The sequence below is a fragment of the Rhododendron vialii genome, chromosome 10a (genome assembly GCF_030253575.1).
Source record: "Rhododendron vialii isolate Sample 1 chromosome 10a, ASM3025357v1".
In the NCBI taxonomy this organism is placed as follows: Eukaryota; Viridiplantae; Streptophyta; class Magnoliopsida; order Ericales; family Ericaceae; genus Rhododendron; species Rhododendron vialii.
The window spans coordinates 35,492,901-35,513,152 of record NC_080566.1 but is presented as its reverse complement, the minus strand read 5'-3'; the positions used below and the strand labels follow the sequence as shown (position 1 = coordinate 35,513,152).

Genomic DNA, 20,252 nt, shown 5'->3' with positions numbered 1-20,252 from the left:
TCCAAAGTCAAGTCCAACAAGGTTAGGTCATTTTCTCACCATCACAATCAAAGGTCTTCTCCAAACCCATTTTCAGCACAAAAACAAAAAAGCTCTAGTGGCCTGTAGAAAAATAAGAACATTTTACGCAGCCGAGCAACATCATTCAATCAATTTCCAGCTGCTTGCGTTCTTCATTTGTGAACACTGTTTACAAACTCAACGTTTCGTATTTGGTACAAGACCTAAATGCAGAATCCAATTCGCCACAATCGAAAAAACAGCCAAAAGTACACGGTTTTTGTAGTCATCAGTAGAATTGTCAAAACGTTGAACGACTCTGTAGCATCAAGAGAATTGTTGAAGAGCCGAACGGCTTTCTATATCTTACAAACCGAGTACAAATCTGATACAAAGGCCAAGTGAGGGGGGCAAAAAATTCACAAGAGGGAATCATGTCTGGTGTGTTTGACTGATCAAGTACAGCTTCTGACCATCACTGATCAAATCCACATCAAGAATTTTACCTGCATCTTCGGATAGTATACAAGATCCGGATGGGAATTCTAACTGCTGGGCTGCTGTTTTGATGAGCTCCTCTATGGTTTCCGGGACCCACAACACAATTCCATGCTTCGTCCGGTCCTTGGGATCCCACGGATGGGATTGGAATACCGTGCATTTCCTCCAGCGCACTTTATCTGTTTCCAGCAATACAAGTTCTTTTGTTAACTCATTGAAAGTACCAGGTGAACCAGGTGATCACAAGAGCATCTTGGACCAACCCTCTCTATTTTGGAGGATAATTTTTGCTCCGATCCATCTTCTATATTTTCCTCTATTTTAGAGGATAAGCATCTGATCCTCCAAATATAGAGTATGGAGGGGAAAAGGAGATGCTCTAATGTGATGAATTGAGAAAGAAACATGTTTCCAGGTAACTGTGTACATGTAATGAATCAAAGGATGGAGGAAACAAATTCGTTGCCCCGTATATGATAACTGATTATAGCAAGGCCCAGGAGCTTATTTAACCAAGACCAAGAACCATAGTTCTTATTAGACAGAACACCAGTTGTGTCAAACACTCGAGCCATTAGGAAACAGACCCAACAATGCATACCAAGCTAACAAAGGTAACCCCAACTTATCCAACGATAGTGAATTGCTCAGATTTATGTTTCGTGTAAAACGTCTTATTAATTGTTTTAAGCAACCTACCGCTGTAGTTTGTAGTCTTGCTAGTCTTAGATAATCTGTGCGACACATTTGACACAAGTTTGCGACCGAAGCAGTAAATTAGGGTGTCACAATACCTATGGTTTCTTGAGAGGAATTAGGGAACTCAGACACCTGATTGGATTTTGCTTCTTCCAGTAGCTTGATCAATTTGTTGTTTCCAGACATTCGTGCTTCACTAAGTGGAGTATTACCCCACCTGCAAATTACAGAAAATCCAGAATTAATTTAGTTGTAAGGATCCACTAACTAATTAATGAATGATCAGCTCCTCAATTTCGCTACCTGTGTGCATCCGCCAGATCTGTCTCCATCGTTTCATATGAAGAATAACATTGAGTTCCTTTTTATTGTGCCTTTTATCGCAGTAAAAAGATTACGGTCGCGTTAGGATTTTGGATTTTTGGAGGGGCTTTTGAAGAGAATAAAAGGAAATGGAAAGGATAGGGAAACAAATAAAATATGCTTGAATAACTTTCTCCATTCCACTCCTTTTCTTTTTTCCTTTGAAAATCCCTCTACATATCCAAGATCCATATACAGCCTAAGGGAAAGGAAAAAAAACAAAGATTTTGGAGAACACAAAAATGGAAGTGAACTGTTGACTTGCTGCCACAAATTAACCAGAAAGTTTAAGCTGCTAGAGTGAGGTGTAAATTCTATAACCAATGGGCCCGTTTGTTTGACCGGATGTGAGTTTCGGATTGAACTTTATACCTTAGGTGACCCAATATCCTTTGTTTGGATAAAATGCTTGTGACCTGGATTAACCATCCCACAGATATATAATCCCAGAAGTACAGGATTTACATTACCAGGGGGGAGTGGTAGTAGTAATCCGATCAATATTAATCCAGTGGAAATTTTATAACCCTCGAGATTATCCCTGAACTATTAGTCATCTCAACAAAATGGTCCAATATCTCTAACATTGATACTCGGAGGTAAGTAGGTAACTTATATCCTCACCCCATGGGATCAAGATAACATATCAAGCGTAATGAGTCCCAAGTGGTGCTGATGGGAAGATAAATGGGTATAGTATTAGGTCACTAAGGTCAATCTAGTTTGGGGTGTCCATGTATATTTCTTATGCTAAACGACATCGGATGAAAAAGAAACCAATGAATGGAAGACCAACTTTACACAACTATATCATCTTACACCTTTTTCCAAGAGATCCATGGTGCGCTTATACAGAAATAGTGACTTCTTTCATCAGGATGATATGCAGAAGTTCACTATCCTGGTAATTAGGTGGAAGCTGTACAAATACAACGGTAGTGAATCACATACCTGTCTTCTGAAAATACACTAGCCCCAGCCCCCAAAAGCATCTTCGCCATTAGATAAAATCCCCCAGATATGGCTGCATGAAGTGGGGTCCGGTGGTCATAATCCTTGGAGTTTGGATCGATGCCATTGGCCAATAGCCTTTTGAGAAAATCTGAATCACCCCTTGCAACCATAGTACACAAGAAGCAACCCACATTATCAATATTTAATGCAGCCCCGTGTTTAACAAGTTGTGAAGCAACTCTATCATGTCCATTCTTGAGGGCTTCTAGTATGGGGGTGTTTCCAAACTTATCTGTGAAATTTAACGGAAGCGGTGTATGTTAACTACTAAGGTTTCTGAAATAGAATAAAACTTAAACAAAGTTAACGGGAAAGCGCCTCAGAGAGTTAACCTGTGATGTTGATGTCCACACCTTCTTGAATAAGGAAGAGTGTTATATCCTCATATCCTTGGGATGCAGCAAGATGCTGTTGAAAAAAAATAAATAAAAATATTTTCAGGACAGAGCACTTATTTGTCGAAAATTTCTTTTCATATGTTGGCAGACGTGAACAACTTGATGGCTTCCAGTCACAAGCAGTATCTAAAATCATCACGGAACACAATTATTTGTAAAACAAGAAAAGGAAAATGACAACGAAAGAAGGCATATATTGAGTGGTGTACCAAGAATTTGGAATACATACATAAACCAAAGCGGGATAGAAATGTAGCTTCTGCTATTGAAACAACATACCTTTATTATACTGTTCCTAGCATGGTAATCCATCAAACGTGTTATCAGGTCCATTTAAAACATTATATAGACTTCAATGGTTTATTAGATATGCATGATTACAGAATGGAAGAAAGAAAATATCCTAAATAATTGACGATGAAGAAGGGGCTCCTCCATTTTCTAATAAGTTCACAGTGACACCAAGTCCAACTGGACTGCAAAAGCAAACAAAGATGCACAAAGCAGATACCGGAACAAAAGGGATAAAAGACAAAGATGAAAATTTATACTAATCAAGTATGAGAACATCTCTTTTTTCAAGTAAGTCTCGTAATTCTGCTTGATCTTGACTCAAATGTAGCACATGGATGCAGAATCAGCCGAATCTGCACCAGCTATTTGTTCCACACAAAATGGCCACTGCATCTTCCAAATATCTGTGGAGTTTCTATGTTGCAGCAACAAATAACAATAATTATAAATGATTCGGATCGCTTACAAGGAAAGATGCTTGAATATGAATCCCATGAATTACATGCATTAAGAAAAGAAGAACGAAACCTATGTGAATCTTTGTCGTATTGCGAACAAGATAGTGCTGCTTTCATAAAACAAGCATCCCATTGAGAGAGCAATGAGCAAATATTGAAATCTGTAGAACAACTGAAGCAAAACCATTGTAACTTTTACAGCATACCAATGGTGATCTTCCATCATAATCAGTCTTGTTGGGATCAGATCCAGCTCGAATCAAATCTTTGAGTTGATGCAGATCTCTGTGATAAGCAGCACTGTTTACTTTTAAAGCAAGTTCAGCTTCTTGCTTTCCAATATGAAAGGTGATATCAGATTCTGATTGCTTGACACCAACATTTGCGTCTTTTCCCTGTTATCTTACAATTTTAAGGCGTCTGATGCATATATATATATACACACACACAGAGAGATAACTATAACAATTAACTACTTCATCATTTTCACATGGGAAACAGATAAATATGCTTTCTCAAAAACTCAAACCATGGGCCAAAAAGAATTGCAAGAAGCAACATAAACATAATGAGAGGAAATGGATAAATTACCAAATTCTAGATTACCTCAAGAAGGTTGTTCAGGATTCTTCGACCATCATGAAAATATATATCAAGGATACTTGAGAAAGATTGTTTATCAACACGCAGAAGCCTACTTAGCTTGCACACTCGAACAGTATAAGGCTGAGGTATGTTGCATAGTATAGAAATTTCACCGAATGAGCTATTAGGTTCCAATTCTGAGACAGTCTCTTCTAAACCAGCTGCCCCTATAGCAACCTCCTCCTGCACATACACAGTTTCATCAATCTTAAGAAACTAACAAGGACAATTCCCCAAGGAAATCACTTGGAAACTTATCCAAGATAAGAGTAATGCCTCCAGACATGTTAGTAGGTAGTAGCCATGGCAAACGGGTGGGTTTAGGATGACATATCTTTCACGATTTCTTTCCCAATCCTATCTATAGAAACTCATTAATGAATAATTATCTGTGCCCAGTCCCAAGGCACTCCACTAACAGGAAAAAAAAAATAGTGTCTAGTACAAAGGAACTACAATAATAGGACTGGATGATGACCAGTAGATCATAGTCAAAATACATAGACCAGTCAAGACATTGCAATCTAGATAACTAATCTATCGTGGCATCAGAAGAGGCTAACAACGAAACCAACATATCCACAATGAGAATCAAGAACTGAACAGGATATGAGATATCTAAACGGAATGAAACAAGAAATGAAGAAAGAAAGAAAGAAATAACGAACTAACTCATGGCAATTCATTAAGTACTAGTAATAAACTTTCAAGATTGTATCATACCAGCATACCATGGCATACGAAATAAAGTTGATCTACCACATTTCCTTGTTCCATTATTACTTCTCCTGGGAGAAAAAACTCTTCATGCACTCTGATTACCTGCAACAACAGAAGAATAGTTGAGAATAATTTCGTAAAATTAGGTAAATCAAAGTTTTCTTATTTAACAAGGACAAGCTTGTTCCTCTAATCGTTTTCACAGATTCACATACTATGTTAGGCACCAAACCTTGTGTCACCAATCATAACTTTTATAACCACCACACAACTTTTCAAAGTGAACCAGAGCGAAAGTGTTAACTTTTGTCCGTGATAATTAATTTAACAGTCTGCTTAGGCGAAATGACTTACAATCTGATTGATAAAGTCCAAAGAGCATCCTTTGAAAAGAGGTACATCTTCAATATATGACTTGTATAATGTTTGGGAAATCTGCAAAAGCAGGTCATCAATCAGCGATACAAGATAGAAACCCGTTAAAGCACAAAAGAAAAAAATTCCGAAATACAACTTAACTTCAAATAAAACAAAATGGTTTAGTTATATTTGTAAATGATCAACTATGAACGTCTTGTGCAGTGTTTCTTGTTTTCTACCTTAGCACGAATGGAGATGGGGATATCCTGAAGAACAGAAGCTTCAGTATAGCTGCTTTCATATTGTAAACGCAAGTGACCTTTGATCTGATCACGGATGTCCCTCCCAAGTTTATTTCTGTTCACATATTTCATAAGATCTTTCGTTTTATCTCTAAATCTCTCTGTCTTTGATCCTTTTACAATTAATGCAGTCATGTTACCAATCAAATAAGCACCGATAATCATGTCAAAAGAGATATAAATCATCACAAATATCATTTCCCTCAAATTGACTGCATGTATATCTCCATAACCTGCACCAGAAAGAGGACAAAATTTGAACCCCTTTTTTCACCAAGGAAAGCATCCAAAAATTTCAAGACTTTAGAAAGATTATGCAGTTGTTTTCTGTTGTCACTTCTATGCGTTAAGTACTAAACATGCCGGAAGAAAAGAAAAGAAACGTTAGTGCTTTCATTCATAGAGAAAGGAACTCACCAACAGTTGTCATGGTGACAATGGAGAAGTAGAGGGATAGCGTGTACCGTGTCCACAAATCAATCTCTCTGAAGCTAGAAAAACTGTAGTCACCCATTTTTAAACTCCCTATCCATGTGTACCCTTCTTGTTCCACAGGCAGAGTGGTAGCCAAATAATAAAAGATGCAGGCTGCTGTATGTGTGCAATAGAGCTCAACAGCAATGAGCTTTATAATCCTGGTGAACATATAATTGATCCTTATATCCCTCTCCATCTTATAGAAATAGTCACTGACTTTGAGAACCCGACTCAACCTGATCCACAAAAGGTACCTCACTTCTTCTTTATCTCCACTAGCCTGATTTACACAGTTTGCCAGGAAGTAATTACGGAAGAGGTACTTGGTGGTGTTTGAATAAAATGGCTTCAAACTTCAATACGCTAACTCAATTTCAGAACATCAAAAACCGTAATGATGTTGATCTTCAATTATCGCTCAAAAGTTCTGTAATTTCTATTGTTCTGCATAGTTGTGGCCCAGCATAGAAGAAGTGTATGCTAATCAAGTTTGGATGCTTCAAATTTTGATTTAACCTAATAATTTTGGAACTTTTGTGCAAGACTAGGTATCACCTCAAAACAATGCAATCACCCAAGGGACTTTCCAATCCTAAGTATTGAACTTTTGTGCAAGACTAGGTATTGAACTTATGTGCAAGGTTAATGATTAATCTCCTCTTTTCCAATACTTCTTAAAAATAATCCAACAATCAAAGCAAACCAATAACGTGTCCACGTATCACATGAATTCATTTGCTCTGGTTTTATCCATATGTCTGGATTATGTCCGAGACAGACATCGACAGGCAAATATTTCTATCGGGAAAGCTTCGCTTATTCAAAGGGCTGATTATTTAGAACCCATTTTGCTCATAAGAAAGTTTATAACAAATACTTAAATACATGTATGTTGTTTGCTTCGGATTTGAACATAGCAACAATGACCAAAGCACCCCAACAGTAACCATAAGTCACAATAGATAGACACAAAAATGAATTTAACTCGAAGAAAACCACAAATCTCTGCATCATGTCAAATAAAAATAAGTAGAAACGATGTGTGATCTTGAAACAACTAGTACAAAAGTAGAGTAACAAAGAGGATTACCCTATAAATAGAATCCCAAGGCATACAAGCGAGAAGATCAGTGACAAAACTAGATTTCAGGTATCTGCAAATATAAAAAAAGAACACAAAAGGGAGAATTAGTTTTTGACTAAAAATGTTTCACTCATATTAAACATGGCTGAAAACTACAAAACTATGACATGTAAAAAACCAAGGGTTTGTCTGAATTTTAAGGGAAAAGGAGGCCCTTGTTTGGTTTGGAAAGAAAGCGAGAATAAAATGTGAAAGTAAATTTTTGAACACAGTGCACTTTCTCCTATATTTTCGTCACACTTTCTTTCTTAACAATTTTCTCTTCCCTTCTTTTCTTTCCACATGTTCCAAACATACCCTAAAGACAACAAGGAAAAAACAGCCAAAACATTTTCTTTTTCTTTTCTTTTGAGAAGACCAAAACATTTTCTTACAAAATCAGCTTCTCTAGCTATATTTTTGTCTTCTGTACTTTTTTCCGATATATTTTTTCCTCTATCAATGCCGATCATTTTAGTTAAACAACACAACAAACCCGAAACCAAAGTCTAAAACTACATAGACACTGAAGCAATCAACTGGGGCTGACTCTGTTGGCCAGAACTCCTGCATCTCACTAGGAGATTAGAAATTCGAAAACCTCCCCACCTACGTGTGGTTATTATTTCCCTTGTAATTGTCGGGATTATTTGTTCCCTTAATGGAGCTATTAGTTCGAGTTGGGCTCACAGTGAGTGACAGTGGACTTATTTCAAGTTTGATATAAGGGATTAAATTCTTTCCACCGTAGATAGAAAACCCACGATTTTCCACCACCTATTGTGGGCCCCATCATTTGTTCAATGCAATAATCTAAACCCGTACATTTTGTAGAACTCATAAAGTACTTTATTCACGCAAAAATTTAGCTTGATCGACAACGATAGACATATGAAATATCGAATTTTGGTTTGTAAAATTGTCGGCAATGGACAATTTAACTTTAAATGATCAATTAAACCGACCATTTTACAAACCAAAAGTTTAATTTTTTATACACCTATCAATGTCTGATCGAGTTGATATTGAACGTGAATTATACTGCTCCGCGGGTTCTATAAGTTGAAAGATTACTATAATAAATGCACTACAGGTTCTATAAACTGTAATAAATGCACGGTGGGCTCATAAATGGTGGTGGTAGAAGCTTTAATCGTAATTCTGACACTTGTATTCTCCTGCGGTTTGTGATAAAAGAAAAAAACTTAGCAAAGAGGAAAGAGAACTGACCGAAGGGCAATGGGGGTGTGATTGTAGACCATTTTGTGAGTCTGGCTATCTCTGTAGGCGACGAAGAATCGGAGGACGATGTCAACGAGGAAAGCCGCTTGACTGACGATGTCCAACAGGAAAAACTTCCTGGGTAATCCTCTGAAGAAAGCGAACTCGAAGGGCGTGAAGAAAGACGAGTAGATTGCCCATCCCAGTATGATCTTCGTCCATGCCCGATACCACCTGCATAAATTTCCAAAACAGACACGTTCCGATCATCTGCGTGAGACTCGGAATGCAAAATAGACATGTTCGGATTGGAGCAGTGCTGGGGGCACATCACCCCAACCACACCCTCTCACATATAGGCGGGTCCCAGTTTTGGATCCTAATTTTGGGACCCATCTATACGTGAGAGAGTGTGGTTGGGATGACGTGCCTCTAGTATTTTTGGTTCGGAGTATCTGTACAGGACTCAGGGTGGGTCCCGCGCGTGGTGGTCAGCTCCACCACCGTCGGTGGCCATAGACGGGTTCAAGATTTTTGGTCCTGCTTCAGAAACGTGCTTGTACGTGGCAAAAAAGTCTAGAAACAGTATTTTTGAAAACAATTCGAACGCTTAGATGGAAGAAAATTTTCAATGCTAACGGGTATTTGTAAGGTCTCTCTTATATAAGGTGTGATTCGCATCATGTAAAAAGACGTTACAAATAACCATCGTATTGAAATTATTTTCGTTAGATACATGTGTGCATGTAGTATTTTTTGGTGGCAAGTTCGACTGAAATGCAATCTAAGCCGTCTGTCTATTGCTCTGTATGGACGAATGAGATTGATCCAACACCCATATTGTCTCTGAGGGATAACATGCACCCCAAGTCCGATCACAAGCTATTTGGTATCTAGTTTACATGATTTTAACCACGACTAATTAAGCATTTGGATGAGATCTGAAATATTTTTAACCAAATCGATTATTGAGATAGAGTCCTGCTACGTACACAGAGATCTGTGCACAGATTGTGCACAGATTTCATTGTGGGGCCCACCACGGGTCCCACAAAATCATCCGAGCCGTTCATTAAATGTAAAACATTTTTTCAAGGGTTCCCGTAAAAAATAAGCTCAATCCAATACCAATAGGTGCTTCATCCAACCATTTAACTTTTCATTCAGATTTTCGGATAATGAAAAGTTATATGGTTGGATCGAGCACCTATAGGTATCGGATTGAGCTTATTTTTTACGGGGACCTTTGAAAAAATGTTTTATATTTAATGAACGGCTCGGATGATTTGTGTGAAACCCGTGGTGGGCCCCACAACAAAATCTGTGCACAATCTGTGCACAGATCTGCTGTGTGTAGACTTTCTGATTGAGATATGTCCGGCAAGGGGCCGGTAAAAGGCCAACTGCACAGTGCACAACAGTGCTATACGCACAGATTTTTGAAACATACAGGGCGTAAAGATGGTTTTTGGACTCATTTTGGATCCCACAAAGATGATCGAAATCGTTTATTTTGTTCAAAACATCTTGTTTAAGGTCACTGTAAAAAATCAGCTCATTTGGATATCGGTAAATGGGTTTACGAAACATCTAACTTTGCTTCAGAAAATAACTTTTTTTTAAACAAAGATGGGTGTTTCGTAAAACCCCCTCCGCTATTCAAATAAGTTGATTTTTTACGACGATCTTAAATAAGACGTTTTGAATAAAATAACCGATTCCAATCATCTTTTTGAAACCCAAAATGGGTCCAAAAGTCTATATGAACGCACTGTCTGTTTTCAAAAATCTAGGTCGCACCAGTTTTGGTGCAGTTTTTACCCCCCTAAACTACCGACATTAATATTCATCCAAAATAGTAAAAATAAAAATCAGGACTCTCACAGTGTGACAGCGCGACGGTGGACCATTAATCATGGGTTCAGGTTGGTGGTCCTTAGCATGTCCATCTGTTATTTCAGGGTGCTAGGATAGGATAAAAGTAGAATCTAATATAAGGAATAATACAGATATGCTATCGCTACTTTCAGGTCCCACTAAGGAGAAATTTTTGGGTGCCTTTCGTCGGCCGGTCTTTTGAAACGTGTTTTGAACAGCTCAGATTTATCATCTCTGTTTCTCTCCTCACCCAACCACTATTTCTCCTCTTTTTTTCTTTCTGAAATTTGGACCGTCCAAAACTCGTTTGGACGGCTGAGATCGCCGACGGGTTACCACGTGTGTGGCACCCGCCCGGCACCCAAAAACTTCTCCCCACTAAGAGCGGCATCGTTTTCTGTACTTATCTGACTTGTTTGACTAAAGTGGCAACTGGTGCGTCCTTAGCCGTTGATGACTAATCACACTCCCATGAAGTGATCAAAGAATATCAGCAATGCAATGCAAACCAACACACGTTTAGAACATAATTTTGGATACTTATTATATGCTCGAAATTGTTAGATGTATGTGACTTTACAAATATTGCACTGTTTCGGACACAATTATATTCGAAATTGTATTTTAAATACGTGCTCTTAGTTAGATGTTTCGTGAAAATATCAGCGCGGTCTTGTCTGTCTTATTGTTGAGGGTTCAGATTTGTGGTCCTACGTATTTGGGGTGACGATGATTGCAATTGGGAATTGATATTCGCGCTCTCTTTTTTGATGCAAACACTCTACTTTCAACGTAAAGTTACTAGTAATTTCATGAATAAAGTGGAGCACCTGCATAAAAAAAAAAAAAGAGCGCGAATATTAATTTCCTTACAATTTCATGTTTTAGAAGGAAATTTATCAGGTGCTCTGGCCAAATGGTAAGTGTATGAAAAGACTGGAAAAGAAATTACGATTTTCTTTAGTTTGTAGTCTTGGTGGTGGTGTTCAAAGAGTCTTCTCCGCCGCACAATCATTTGGATACAGAATTAAGTATGAGTACACCACATGAGTATAGTGAAGGAGGATCTGATAAAAAAAAATAGTGAAGGAGGATGAGAGTCCCCTTTTTTTTAATCTGCCAAAATTATTTTTATTAATCTTTAGAAATGATTACAAAGATTATGGACAAACCGGCATACGCCATCAAAGAATCAAAACCAAAAGAAGACAAGATGTCAACCAAAACGCCACAAACAAACATGAAAAATCGAACAACACGGCATATGCCATCAGAGAATCAAAACCAAAAGAAGACAATATGTCAATCAAAACGCCACAAACAAACATAAAAAATCGAACAACAGCTAAAAACAACCCAGGGACATGCAAAACCAAAACAAACTAAAGCCAAAGATCAGCCCCAAAATCATGATAAACAAATCGAAAGAACAAAACAAAACCGAAGACCGAGAAAAACAACCCAGAACCGAGGATGTTGAGAGTTCTGATCAGACCATGTAAAAAGTTTCCAAGACCTCTGAAGGATTAATGCGCTATCCTTGAATGATAGATTACTCGTCAATGCCCTGGCCTGTTCGATTTGAGTTCTGAGGGAGGATTTTGAGAATAATGAATAGTGAGAAATAGATAGAAAAAACCTATTGGAGATCTTACGCAAAGATTTTGAGATTCAAAACAAACAAGCTCGAGTCTTGAGAACGTACGTGGTCCCTCCGAAGCTAATGGTTTTAGAGGGAGAAAGCATAGGGAGAGGGAGAAGAAGAAGAAGCAGCAGCTGCAAGTACGTACCTGTTATCAGGATGGATGACCGTGCATTTGGAGAGGACTCTGGTGCCATTGATGAAACTTTCGCTACCGGATATCCTACGAGCCTGTTCCGGCTCGAAGCCTAACTCTCTGTTGATCAGATTCAATCGGCTTCCGCGCGACGACTTCATTCGATCTCTCAAATCATCCACCTCATGCTCTTCTTCTTTCTTGTCGACCTCGATTCCCGTCGTTTCATGATCTTCCCTTCTTCCACTTCCAGGCATATTGTATCGCGCAGTCGGGCTTCTTTCCTCGTCAAGTCTAAGACTTGACGTTTGAGAATATCGGCTCATCTAAAACTTAAGCTGTTAGACGGAAAAATAATTTCATGACTTGTACCCTCGACAAGTTTCCAGAATATGAAAACTGAAGCTTTCGTATTCATGACAAATAGAAAGTCATGTGACTGATCAATGAATGAAGAAACTGGAAAGCTGAACAATTGGATCCGTCGCAACTGACGGGGCTCGAACCCGCATCTTCCTCTTGACAGGCTTTTGATTCATTTTTATCCAAAAGACTATAACCTGCAGTATTTTGCTGATTTTTGGCATTTTTGGTTACCTCCCTCTCCTCGGGATAAAATTGATTCAACTGATCTTAGAACATACTGTATTTATGATGGAATATAAAAATCTATACAAAACAAAATTGATCATAGAAAAGAATCAAATGAAATGAATTTGGAAAAAAACTGACCGTGGAAATGTTTGTCAAAGGAAAGAGTCAAGTCACGGTCGATTGAGAAACAGTTGTTCCAGACACCTGAATTGTGGAAACAAAAAAAAAAACGATTGAGAGACAGATCAATCACGAGAAATATGGGTTGCAGAGTACGTTGACGTACATTGAATGCGGCTGTTTGAAAAATGTACCGACGGAGTTGGAGGAGGTTTTGCGAGAGAGAGAGATGGGGGTATATGTTAGTGGTTCTAGTCCATTTATACACACAATATCAGAATATCAGAATATTGTACTACAGTAGTATTTAGAATAAATATCTTTCTTTTCGTGATGTAGGGTGTCCCGAACTAGTTTGCGCGCACTTTGAATTAATCCCTACAGTTCCTCCCGTAGCCGTTTCACACACTTATGCATGTGATGAGGTGGCTTCAAGAGTTGCTGGAGAGGAGAATCGAACCTGAAACCTTAAGATGAAGCAAACATCTAAGTCTCAGGCTAAAACTACTTGGCCAACCCCTTAGGCTAGAATAAATATCTTTGGGGTCAATCTCTCCTCAACTTCGCATGTGGAACAATTGTGATACCTAGGAGGCTCTCATTTACTAGAAAATCTATGCCTACTGCTCAACTTAATTTTACCGCTCCTTTCATCGCTTTCAATGTTATCGTCCGGAGTTTTTTTTTAAATTCAAATCATTGATTGCCATATTGACGATGAGATGTTGAGCGGTGAAACAGAACGATGGACGTGGTGGGCCTTTTTCGGTGAGATGTTTTTGGGGTTTGTGGTGGGCCTTTTTCAGGTTTGCTCTGGCGATTAAAATCAGGAGAGTTTTTTTTGAAAAAAAAATCAATTTGGATTAAAAAAATCAACTTGAAATTTTGTTGATTTATTCAAAAAAAAATCGCACTTGTTAATGTTGTTGCATACTTTTGAGTATTATTGGTTCGTATCGACGAAAGAAATAGAAAAAGTAATTTTGCGGCAGGCGGCAGACTTTTTTTATTCCTCCCGTCAAGATGAACCAATAATCTACAAAAGTCTATCACAAAATTTTGATCAGTTTGTGAAAAAAAGAAGAAGAAATAAATCCACGATGACCCCACATGTATTTCAAGATAAATAGATTTTGATCAGTTTGTCAAATGAATAAAACAAAATAAATGCGTTATGTGATCCTGATTTCTTTTCATATAATTAACGTTTTGATGAGTTTAAAGAGTAAATTATTCATTCAAGAAGGTTGAGGACAAGGACAAAACAGCCCAACACCTCTTATAAAAAGGAAAACATGTTTCAAACTCGGGTTTGACTGAGTCAACATGCAAAAGTAATTCCAAGGCTTTGCCCCCGAAAATTGCTATTCCCCCCTTCCCCCCCCCCACCCCCCCCCCCCCCCCCCCCCCCCCGGCCCCACCTCCCTTTTCCCATTCTACCCCGCCCCCTCTCTCTCTCTCTCTCTCTCTCTCTCTCTCTCTCTCTCTCTCTCTTCTTTCTTTCTTTCTTTTTTTCTTTACCGTTTGGTTTTTTTTTCTTTTCTTTTTCTTTTCAGTTTCAGTTTCATTTTTTTTTTCATTTTATTTTCAGTTTCGTTTTTTTTTTCATTTTATTTCCTTTTCTTTCTTTCTAGTTTGAATTTTTTTTTTCTTTTTAATAATAGGTTCAAGTCTAATTCTAGGCTTTGTAAAGTAATTGAGAGAAAAAAAAAGTGTTTTAATTGATCATGTTTATCCGACTGTTTTATTTTTATTTTTTTGACCTTTATAGATTAAAAAATATAGTTACTAAAATAAGTGTTTCAATTTTCAATCCGTTTGAACCGGTGCAAAGTTGTTATTTTTCTGATTATTTCATCCTAAATGGATCTAGTAAATTTTTGGCTCCAAGACCTTTCAATGGACACCCTAAGAGAGTTTTGAAACTAAATAATGAGTCTTAGGGTATTTGTTGAAAGGCCTTAAACCAAAAAATTCATTATGACCATTTAAAATAAAATAATAATAAAAACGATCTTTGCTCTGATTTAACTGAATTGAAAATTAAAACACTTAATTCTTGAATTATATTTTTAAATATACAAATGGTGTATTTATAGAAATTAAATAAATAAGGTATAAGTAATTAAATAAAAAAATAAATGAAAAAATAGGTGGGACCCGGGGGGCTCAACTGCCCTCATTGGCACAGTAGCCCCTACGAAGCCCCTAAAACGTTTCCGTTTTAGTTATAAAAAAAATAGAAACCAGCCATTTGCAATCCTATGGAGTAGAGACGTGATTTGAAGCAACATACTACTGAATTAGTTAAGATGATTTATGCTAAATAATAGTTAACAAATTTATTAAATTGTACTATAGTTAAAAAAAGTAATCCTAAATATAACATTTGTATTTTGGATTAGTATGTCGTTTGCAAAATACATTTCATAATTAGTTCCCGAACACTAATTGTAATCTTAATTGAAAATAGAATTTGAGTTAACCAAAAAAAAAAAAGAAGGGAGGTAAATGGGAAAAGAAACAAATAAAGAAAATAATTGAAAAAAAAAAGATTCAAAGTGGAAGGAATAAAAGGAAATAAAGAGAAAAAAAACAAAAAAAAAAATCCAGCCGAAAAGAAACAAAAAGAAAATAAAGAGGGAAAAAGAAAAAGAAAAAGAAAAGTAAATGGACAGAGGGGGAAGCAGGAGAAGGGAGGAAAAAAAAAGTGAATGGGAGGAGGGAGGGGCAGGAGAAGTAGAATGAGGGGAGGGGAGGGGGTAATATGGGAAATGGGGTGTGGGGCCGGGGGGTTGGGGTGTCGGGCGGGGGGGGGGGGGGGAAAGCAGCCCTCTTTGCCCCCATAGCTTGCTAACTTTGAATTCTGCGGAAGTCAAATATTTCAAATGTTAGAGTCATTGGATGTTTTTCTAATAGTTCATTTCAGAATCCCGAAATTAATTGAGATAAGTGCAAGTTATAGCCCGAACTCAATTATTCAAAAAAAAAACATGATTCTATCCACTGTCGGGCCATGTTGAGGCCACTAAATGTTTTTCTTGTAGTTCACTTTGAAACCACGGAATTAGTCGAGATTGGCTAAATTAGTCGAAATGTGCGCAAATTAGCCCGAACCTTAGTTATAAAAAGAAACATGATTCCATCCAGCGCTTTTTTTTATCAGAGACTGATAGGGTAAGCATGTGGACAGTGGTCCCGAGAATAGCGGCATATTTTTTGTGGAGCTGTGCTACGTGCACAGCAGCTGTGCACAGAGCCCTTTTTTTCCCGTCTCGGGTCGCACAAATATGATCGGAGCCGCTCATTTTGTTCAAAATATGTCGTTTAAGGTCTCTGTAAAAAATGAGCTTCGTTCGATATCGTTAGAGGCATTAACAAAACACCCAAAATCACTTCAAAATATAGGCCTAAATTCTGAAGTGATTTTGGATGTTTTGTTAACGCCTCTAACGATATCGAACGAAGCTCATTTTTTACCGAGACCTTAAACGATATATTTTAAACAAAATGAGCGGCTCCGATCATCTTTGTGCGACCCGAGATGAGAGAAAAAGGGCTCTGTGCACAGCTGCTGTGCACGTAGCTTTTATGTTTTTTGTGTGTGTCGTAGAGTGGGTGGGAGTATAAATATAACGTGAAGCCAACATAATTTATTCAAGTTAGCCTGTGCGGAGGAATAACAAATGCAACTTATATTGATTAATTAAAAATTGGAGTACAAGTTACATGGTTCATAGGCCAAAATATATATATATATTTTATAATCTTTGAATACAACAAAGGACTCAAAGAGGTCCGAGGAAATAATTGCAGTGTTAGAACCACTGATCCACTGATTGAAGTGGCTCGGAGGAAGTTGGAGGAAACAGATTTGCAAGTTGGAGGTTTACGTCCTTTCGTCGTAGTGGACACTGCAAGTCAGGGCCCACTGCTAATGATGGAGAACCCACAAATCGGTCACCAAAGATGAACGAATCTAAAATCCAAGCAACCTATATGAAAAGAACCAGATCTGGGATAAAGAAAACCTTTTTCATTTTTATTTCCTTTCCACGCAATTTGATTGAGAAGAAGTTGTGCATGGTTTCACCACACACAAGTACACAAGAAGAAGGAGAAGAAAAAGAAGAACTTGTGCTTAGAGCATGTACAACAATATTGTCAACGTAGAGAAGAGTTCTAAAATGATTTTCTTTGGGGAGTGATTTTGGCACTCTCCAAATTGATAACTACACTCCAAAAGGGAATGCCAAAATCAATTTAGCACTCCCCTAGAGGTTGAATTTATCAATTTGGAGAGTGCCAAAATCAATTCCCTTTTCTTTCCGTTTACTTTGTTACAATTTCTACCCACTTTTTTTGACTAGTTACTGTATCATATTGTAAAGTAAAGTTGTAAGATTAATAGGTCCGTAAGTTATTGAAGCTTGTTTTTGGTGTAAAAATCTCTCTTTTAGCTAAAAATTAAGAGATTAAATTAACTGATGAAATAGGGGTCAGTGCCCCGAGTTTATTATTCATACAATGTGATAAAAAAAAAAAAAGGTCCCCGGAGCACCACGTCCAGAAGCAAGCAATAATGTCGATCCCCAGCAACCCACGTTGCAACGGGCATGGCTTCCCTAAAGTTTTGTCACCAAGTCCTTCTATTATGATCAAGATGTAAAAGTGACCTCTCTAATATATCATACCAATTTTTATTTTATTTTTTTTTGTAACGGAGGAACAACCTTACAGACAAGTCATTAAATGATCACCCGACTGCGCAATCCAAACTTTTGGGGGATTTAGCGTGGCTATACCAGTCACGGCCCCCCACTTACTGCAAGGTACGTACTCACCCTGTAGAAAATCGAATCCCAAACCTTGAGAAGTACTTCCAAAGTCTAGACATCCGCACAAATCATTGGGATAACCCCTGAGTACTGTGTTAATCATACCAACTTTATTCATAAAAGAGTAGTGGAAATGTGGAATGTCCAAAAACATCAGACATGCATGTCCTCAGCTGGCAAATAGATATATTCTTCATAAGCTAACCATGTGGCCGTGTTATCTACTATGTCCCTCTTATTTATTTTGGATTTGCTCAGCCCTTGTTCCGTTGTTCGGTTGTGGGTTTGGAAAAAAAATTTCAAACCCAAATTCACTCATCACCTACATTTTAAATTATTACTTTCATTTCTCTCTCCACTCATTATCCTTATATCTAATCATTAATTTCATTTCTCTCTCTATCTCTGTCCACTCATTACCCATATTATCAATTATTACCCTATTTTCTCTCCTCACTCATTACCCAAAAATCAAACCCAAAATTTTTCCAAACTCACAACCGAACAAGGGAACAAGTACCAAACCCAAAATTTTACCCATATTATCAATTATTACCCTATTGTTCCGTTGCTTAGCCCTTGTTCCGTTGTAAGGGCACAGTACCAAGTTTTGTTTCGAAATGTATATGTGGAGTGTAGAAATATATATGGTTGTATCTCGTATATATAAAACAAGTTGATTCAGCCTAATCACCAATGGGACAAAGCCTTTCAAAGTATTGTGAAAGACTCCTCCCTTCTACTGAATTTTATATACCATACAAACAATAAGAAAACAAGCATAAACGCCACAATTAGGAAGAAAAAGCAATCTGCACCAAGGAGATCATGTGACAACACAAAATGCCTTGCCAGATTGCCCTTTTTCCTTGAAGAGGTTGCGGCATATCTACAATAGAAACATAGTGTCACGAAAACACTTCTTTGAAAAAGAAACCATACCAACGTCTCCACCATTTGTCTTTTATAGAGTTTTTCCAGCTGATAGCCAAAGTCTTTTTTTTTTTGGGTCAAACGGAATAGAGATAACCAGAGTCTGTCAACCATTAAATTAACATACTCCCTCCGTTCCGGTTTGTTTGTCTCCTTTTTGACTTTTTGAGAGCGTTTGACCTCTCAAAGAATTGACTATAATTTTCAATTTGTAATGGTTTTAATATGCAATATGGATCTTGTTTGATAGATCTCAATTAGTTTTATTATACAAAATCTTCAAAATCATAAAAAATATTATAAAATATAAGATATAAGTATATTTTTGAAAGGCACGTATTTCGACAATTGGACAAACAAATTGGGACGGAGGGAGTACTTAACATTGTACATATCTGCATGACAAGTTCTACAATCCGGTTGTAACTTACGCCATTTGCCTAGCGTATTGTGAGATATTCACCACAATTTGTACTTCAATCTTTCACCAATACTAGGGATATTTGCATATGAAATCTTACCACAGGGAAGAAAAAAGGAACTCCCACCTCTACTAGAGAACTATTATATGATGTGAAGCAACCTACAAGGCGTTTAAAATTTTATTATGTAAAATAGAAAACTCACACAAAATCTATAAGTTACAATCATCAATCTTTACAATCGTTCAATTTTTCCGAGTAGTTGACAGAGGCCAAAATGATGTGCAAATCAATAGGGGGAAACCGTCAATCTTTACACTTGTTGGCTCTTACACGGGAAAAATGCAATTTCAAGTGTTTGGAGCCTGGTCTGCAAGTTCTAGTCAAGATATGAAGCTTCTTCGATTTGTAAGCCCCAATGTTCATCACTATTTTTTTTCCCCTTGTGGCCAATGATCATTTTATCAAACAATGACCAAGCAATTTTCAAATACTCTATGCCTAAGAGGGAGTAATGGAGAAACTGTTGTGCCCGGAGTGGATCAAACAGAGTCAAAACACACGCACACAAACACCAACGCTGGAGAGATACGTGGTTTCCCAAAATTAGGTACATTCACGGAGGTAAATGGAGCTATTATCAAAACGGGAGGAAAGCTTTACGAGTGAGGACTCTCATTCCTCACCACACTCTCCTACATAGCTATACAAACAGACCTCTCTGGTCTCTCACTCAGGAGAGATGCAGAATATAAAGACAAGGCCATAACTCCATGGCTGCTGAAGAAGGACCACTTGGAGGCCACTTGTCTCCAATTATCAACGGAGGTGTGCTAGTGAACAGGAGGATGGGAGCCAAAAGTCAACAGAAACTCAAAGAGGGCGGGTCGCAGGAGGGCTGAGAGAGAGAGAGAGAGAGAGAGAGAGAGAGAGAGAGAGAGAGAGAGAGAGAGAGAGAGAGAGAGAGGTAATGAGTTTGGTCGTTCTCCTGTAGGACTTGGAAGTGAATATACTAACTGCAATTACAGAGAGGGGAAAGAAAGGAACACAACTTTTGAACGTTATTTTGGATAAAATTGTATCTAAAACCGTTCAATACATGTGAACCTCTCAT

The 20,252-nt window shown here is 37.7% G+C and overlaps 2 protein-coding genes across 2 annotated transcripts in view; both read right to left on the bottom strand.

The window, feature by feature from the left end:
* Positions 1-20,252, bottom strand: part of LOC131302659 (protein ABA AND ROS SENSITIVE 1) — a 36,713-nt gene that overhangs the window by 3,359 nt on the left and 13,102 nt on the right. The window lies entirely within an intron of this gene.
* LOC131302658 (potassium channel SKOR-like) lies at positions 145-13,176 on the bottom strand. The gene is made up of 15 exons (XM_058329402.1): positions 13,112-13,176; positions 12,964-13,029; positions 12,244-12,569; positions 8,585-8,809; positions 7,322-7,385; positions 6,172-6,511; positions 5,692-5,987; positions 5,447-5,527; positions 5,096-5,194; positions 4,334-4,555; positions 3,934-4,122; positions 2,910-2,985; positions 2,515-2,809; positions 1,296-1,417; positions 145-680 (listed from the first exon to the last, which is right to left on the bottom strand). The coding sequence occupies exons 3-15, from the start codon at positions 12,555-12,557 to the stop codon at positions 433-435; spliced, it is 2,571 nt and encodes an 856-aa protein (XP_058185385.1). The 5' UTR covers positions 12,558-12,569; positions 12,964-13,029; positions 13,112-13,176; the 3' UTR covers positions 145-432.

Bases quoted from the DNA above. Each gene is read 5' to 3' on its own strand.
- LOC131302658 (XM_058329402.1), bottom strand. From the start codon at position 12,557: ATGAGCCGATATTCTCAAACGTCAAGTCTTAGACTTGACGAGGAAAGA. The intron at 5,195-5,446 runs GTAAGTCATTTC...CTGTTGTTGCAG, and splicing joins TGGACTTTATCAATCAGATT to GTAATCAGAGTGCATGAAGA. The intron at 2,810-2,909 runs GTTAACTCTCTG...TAAATTTCACAG, and splicing joins TGTGGACATCAACATCACAG to ATAAGTTTGGAAACACCCCC.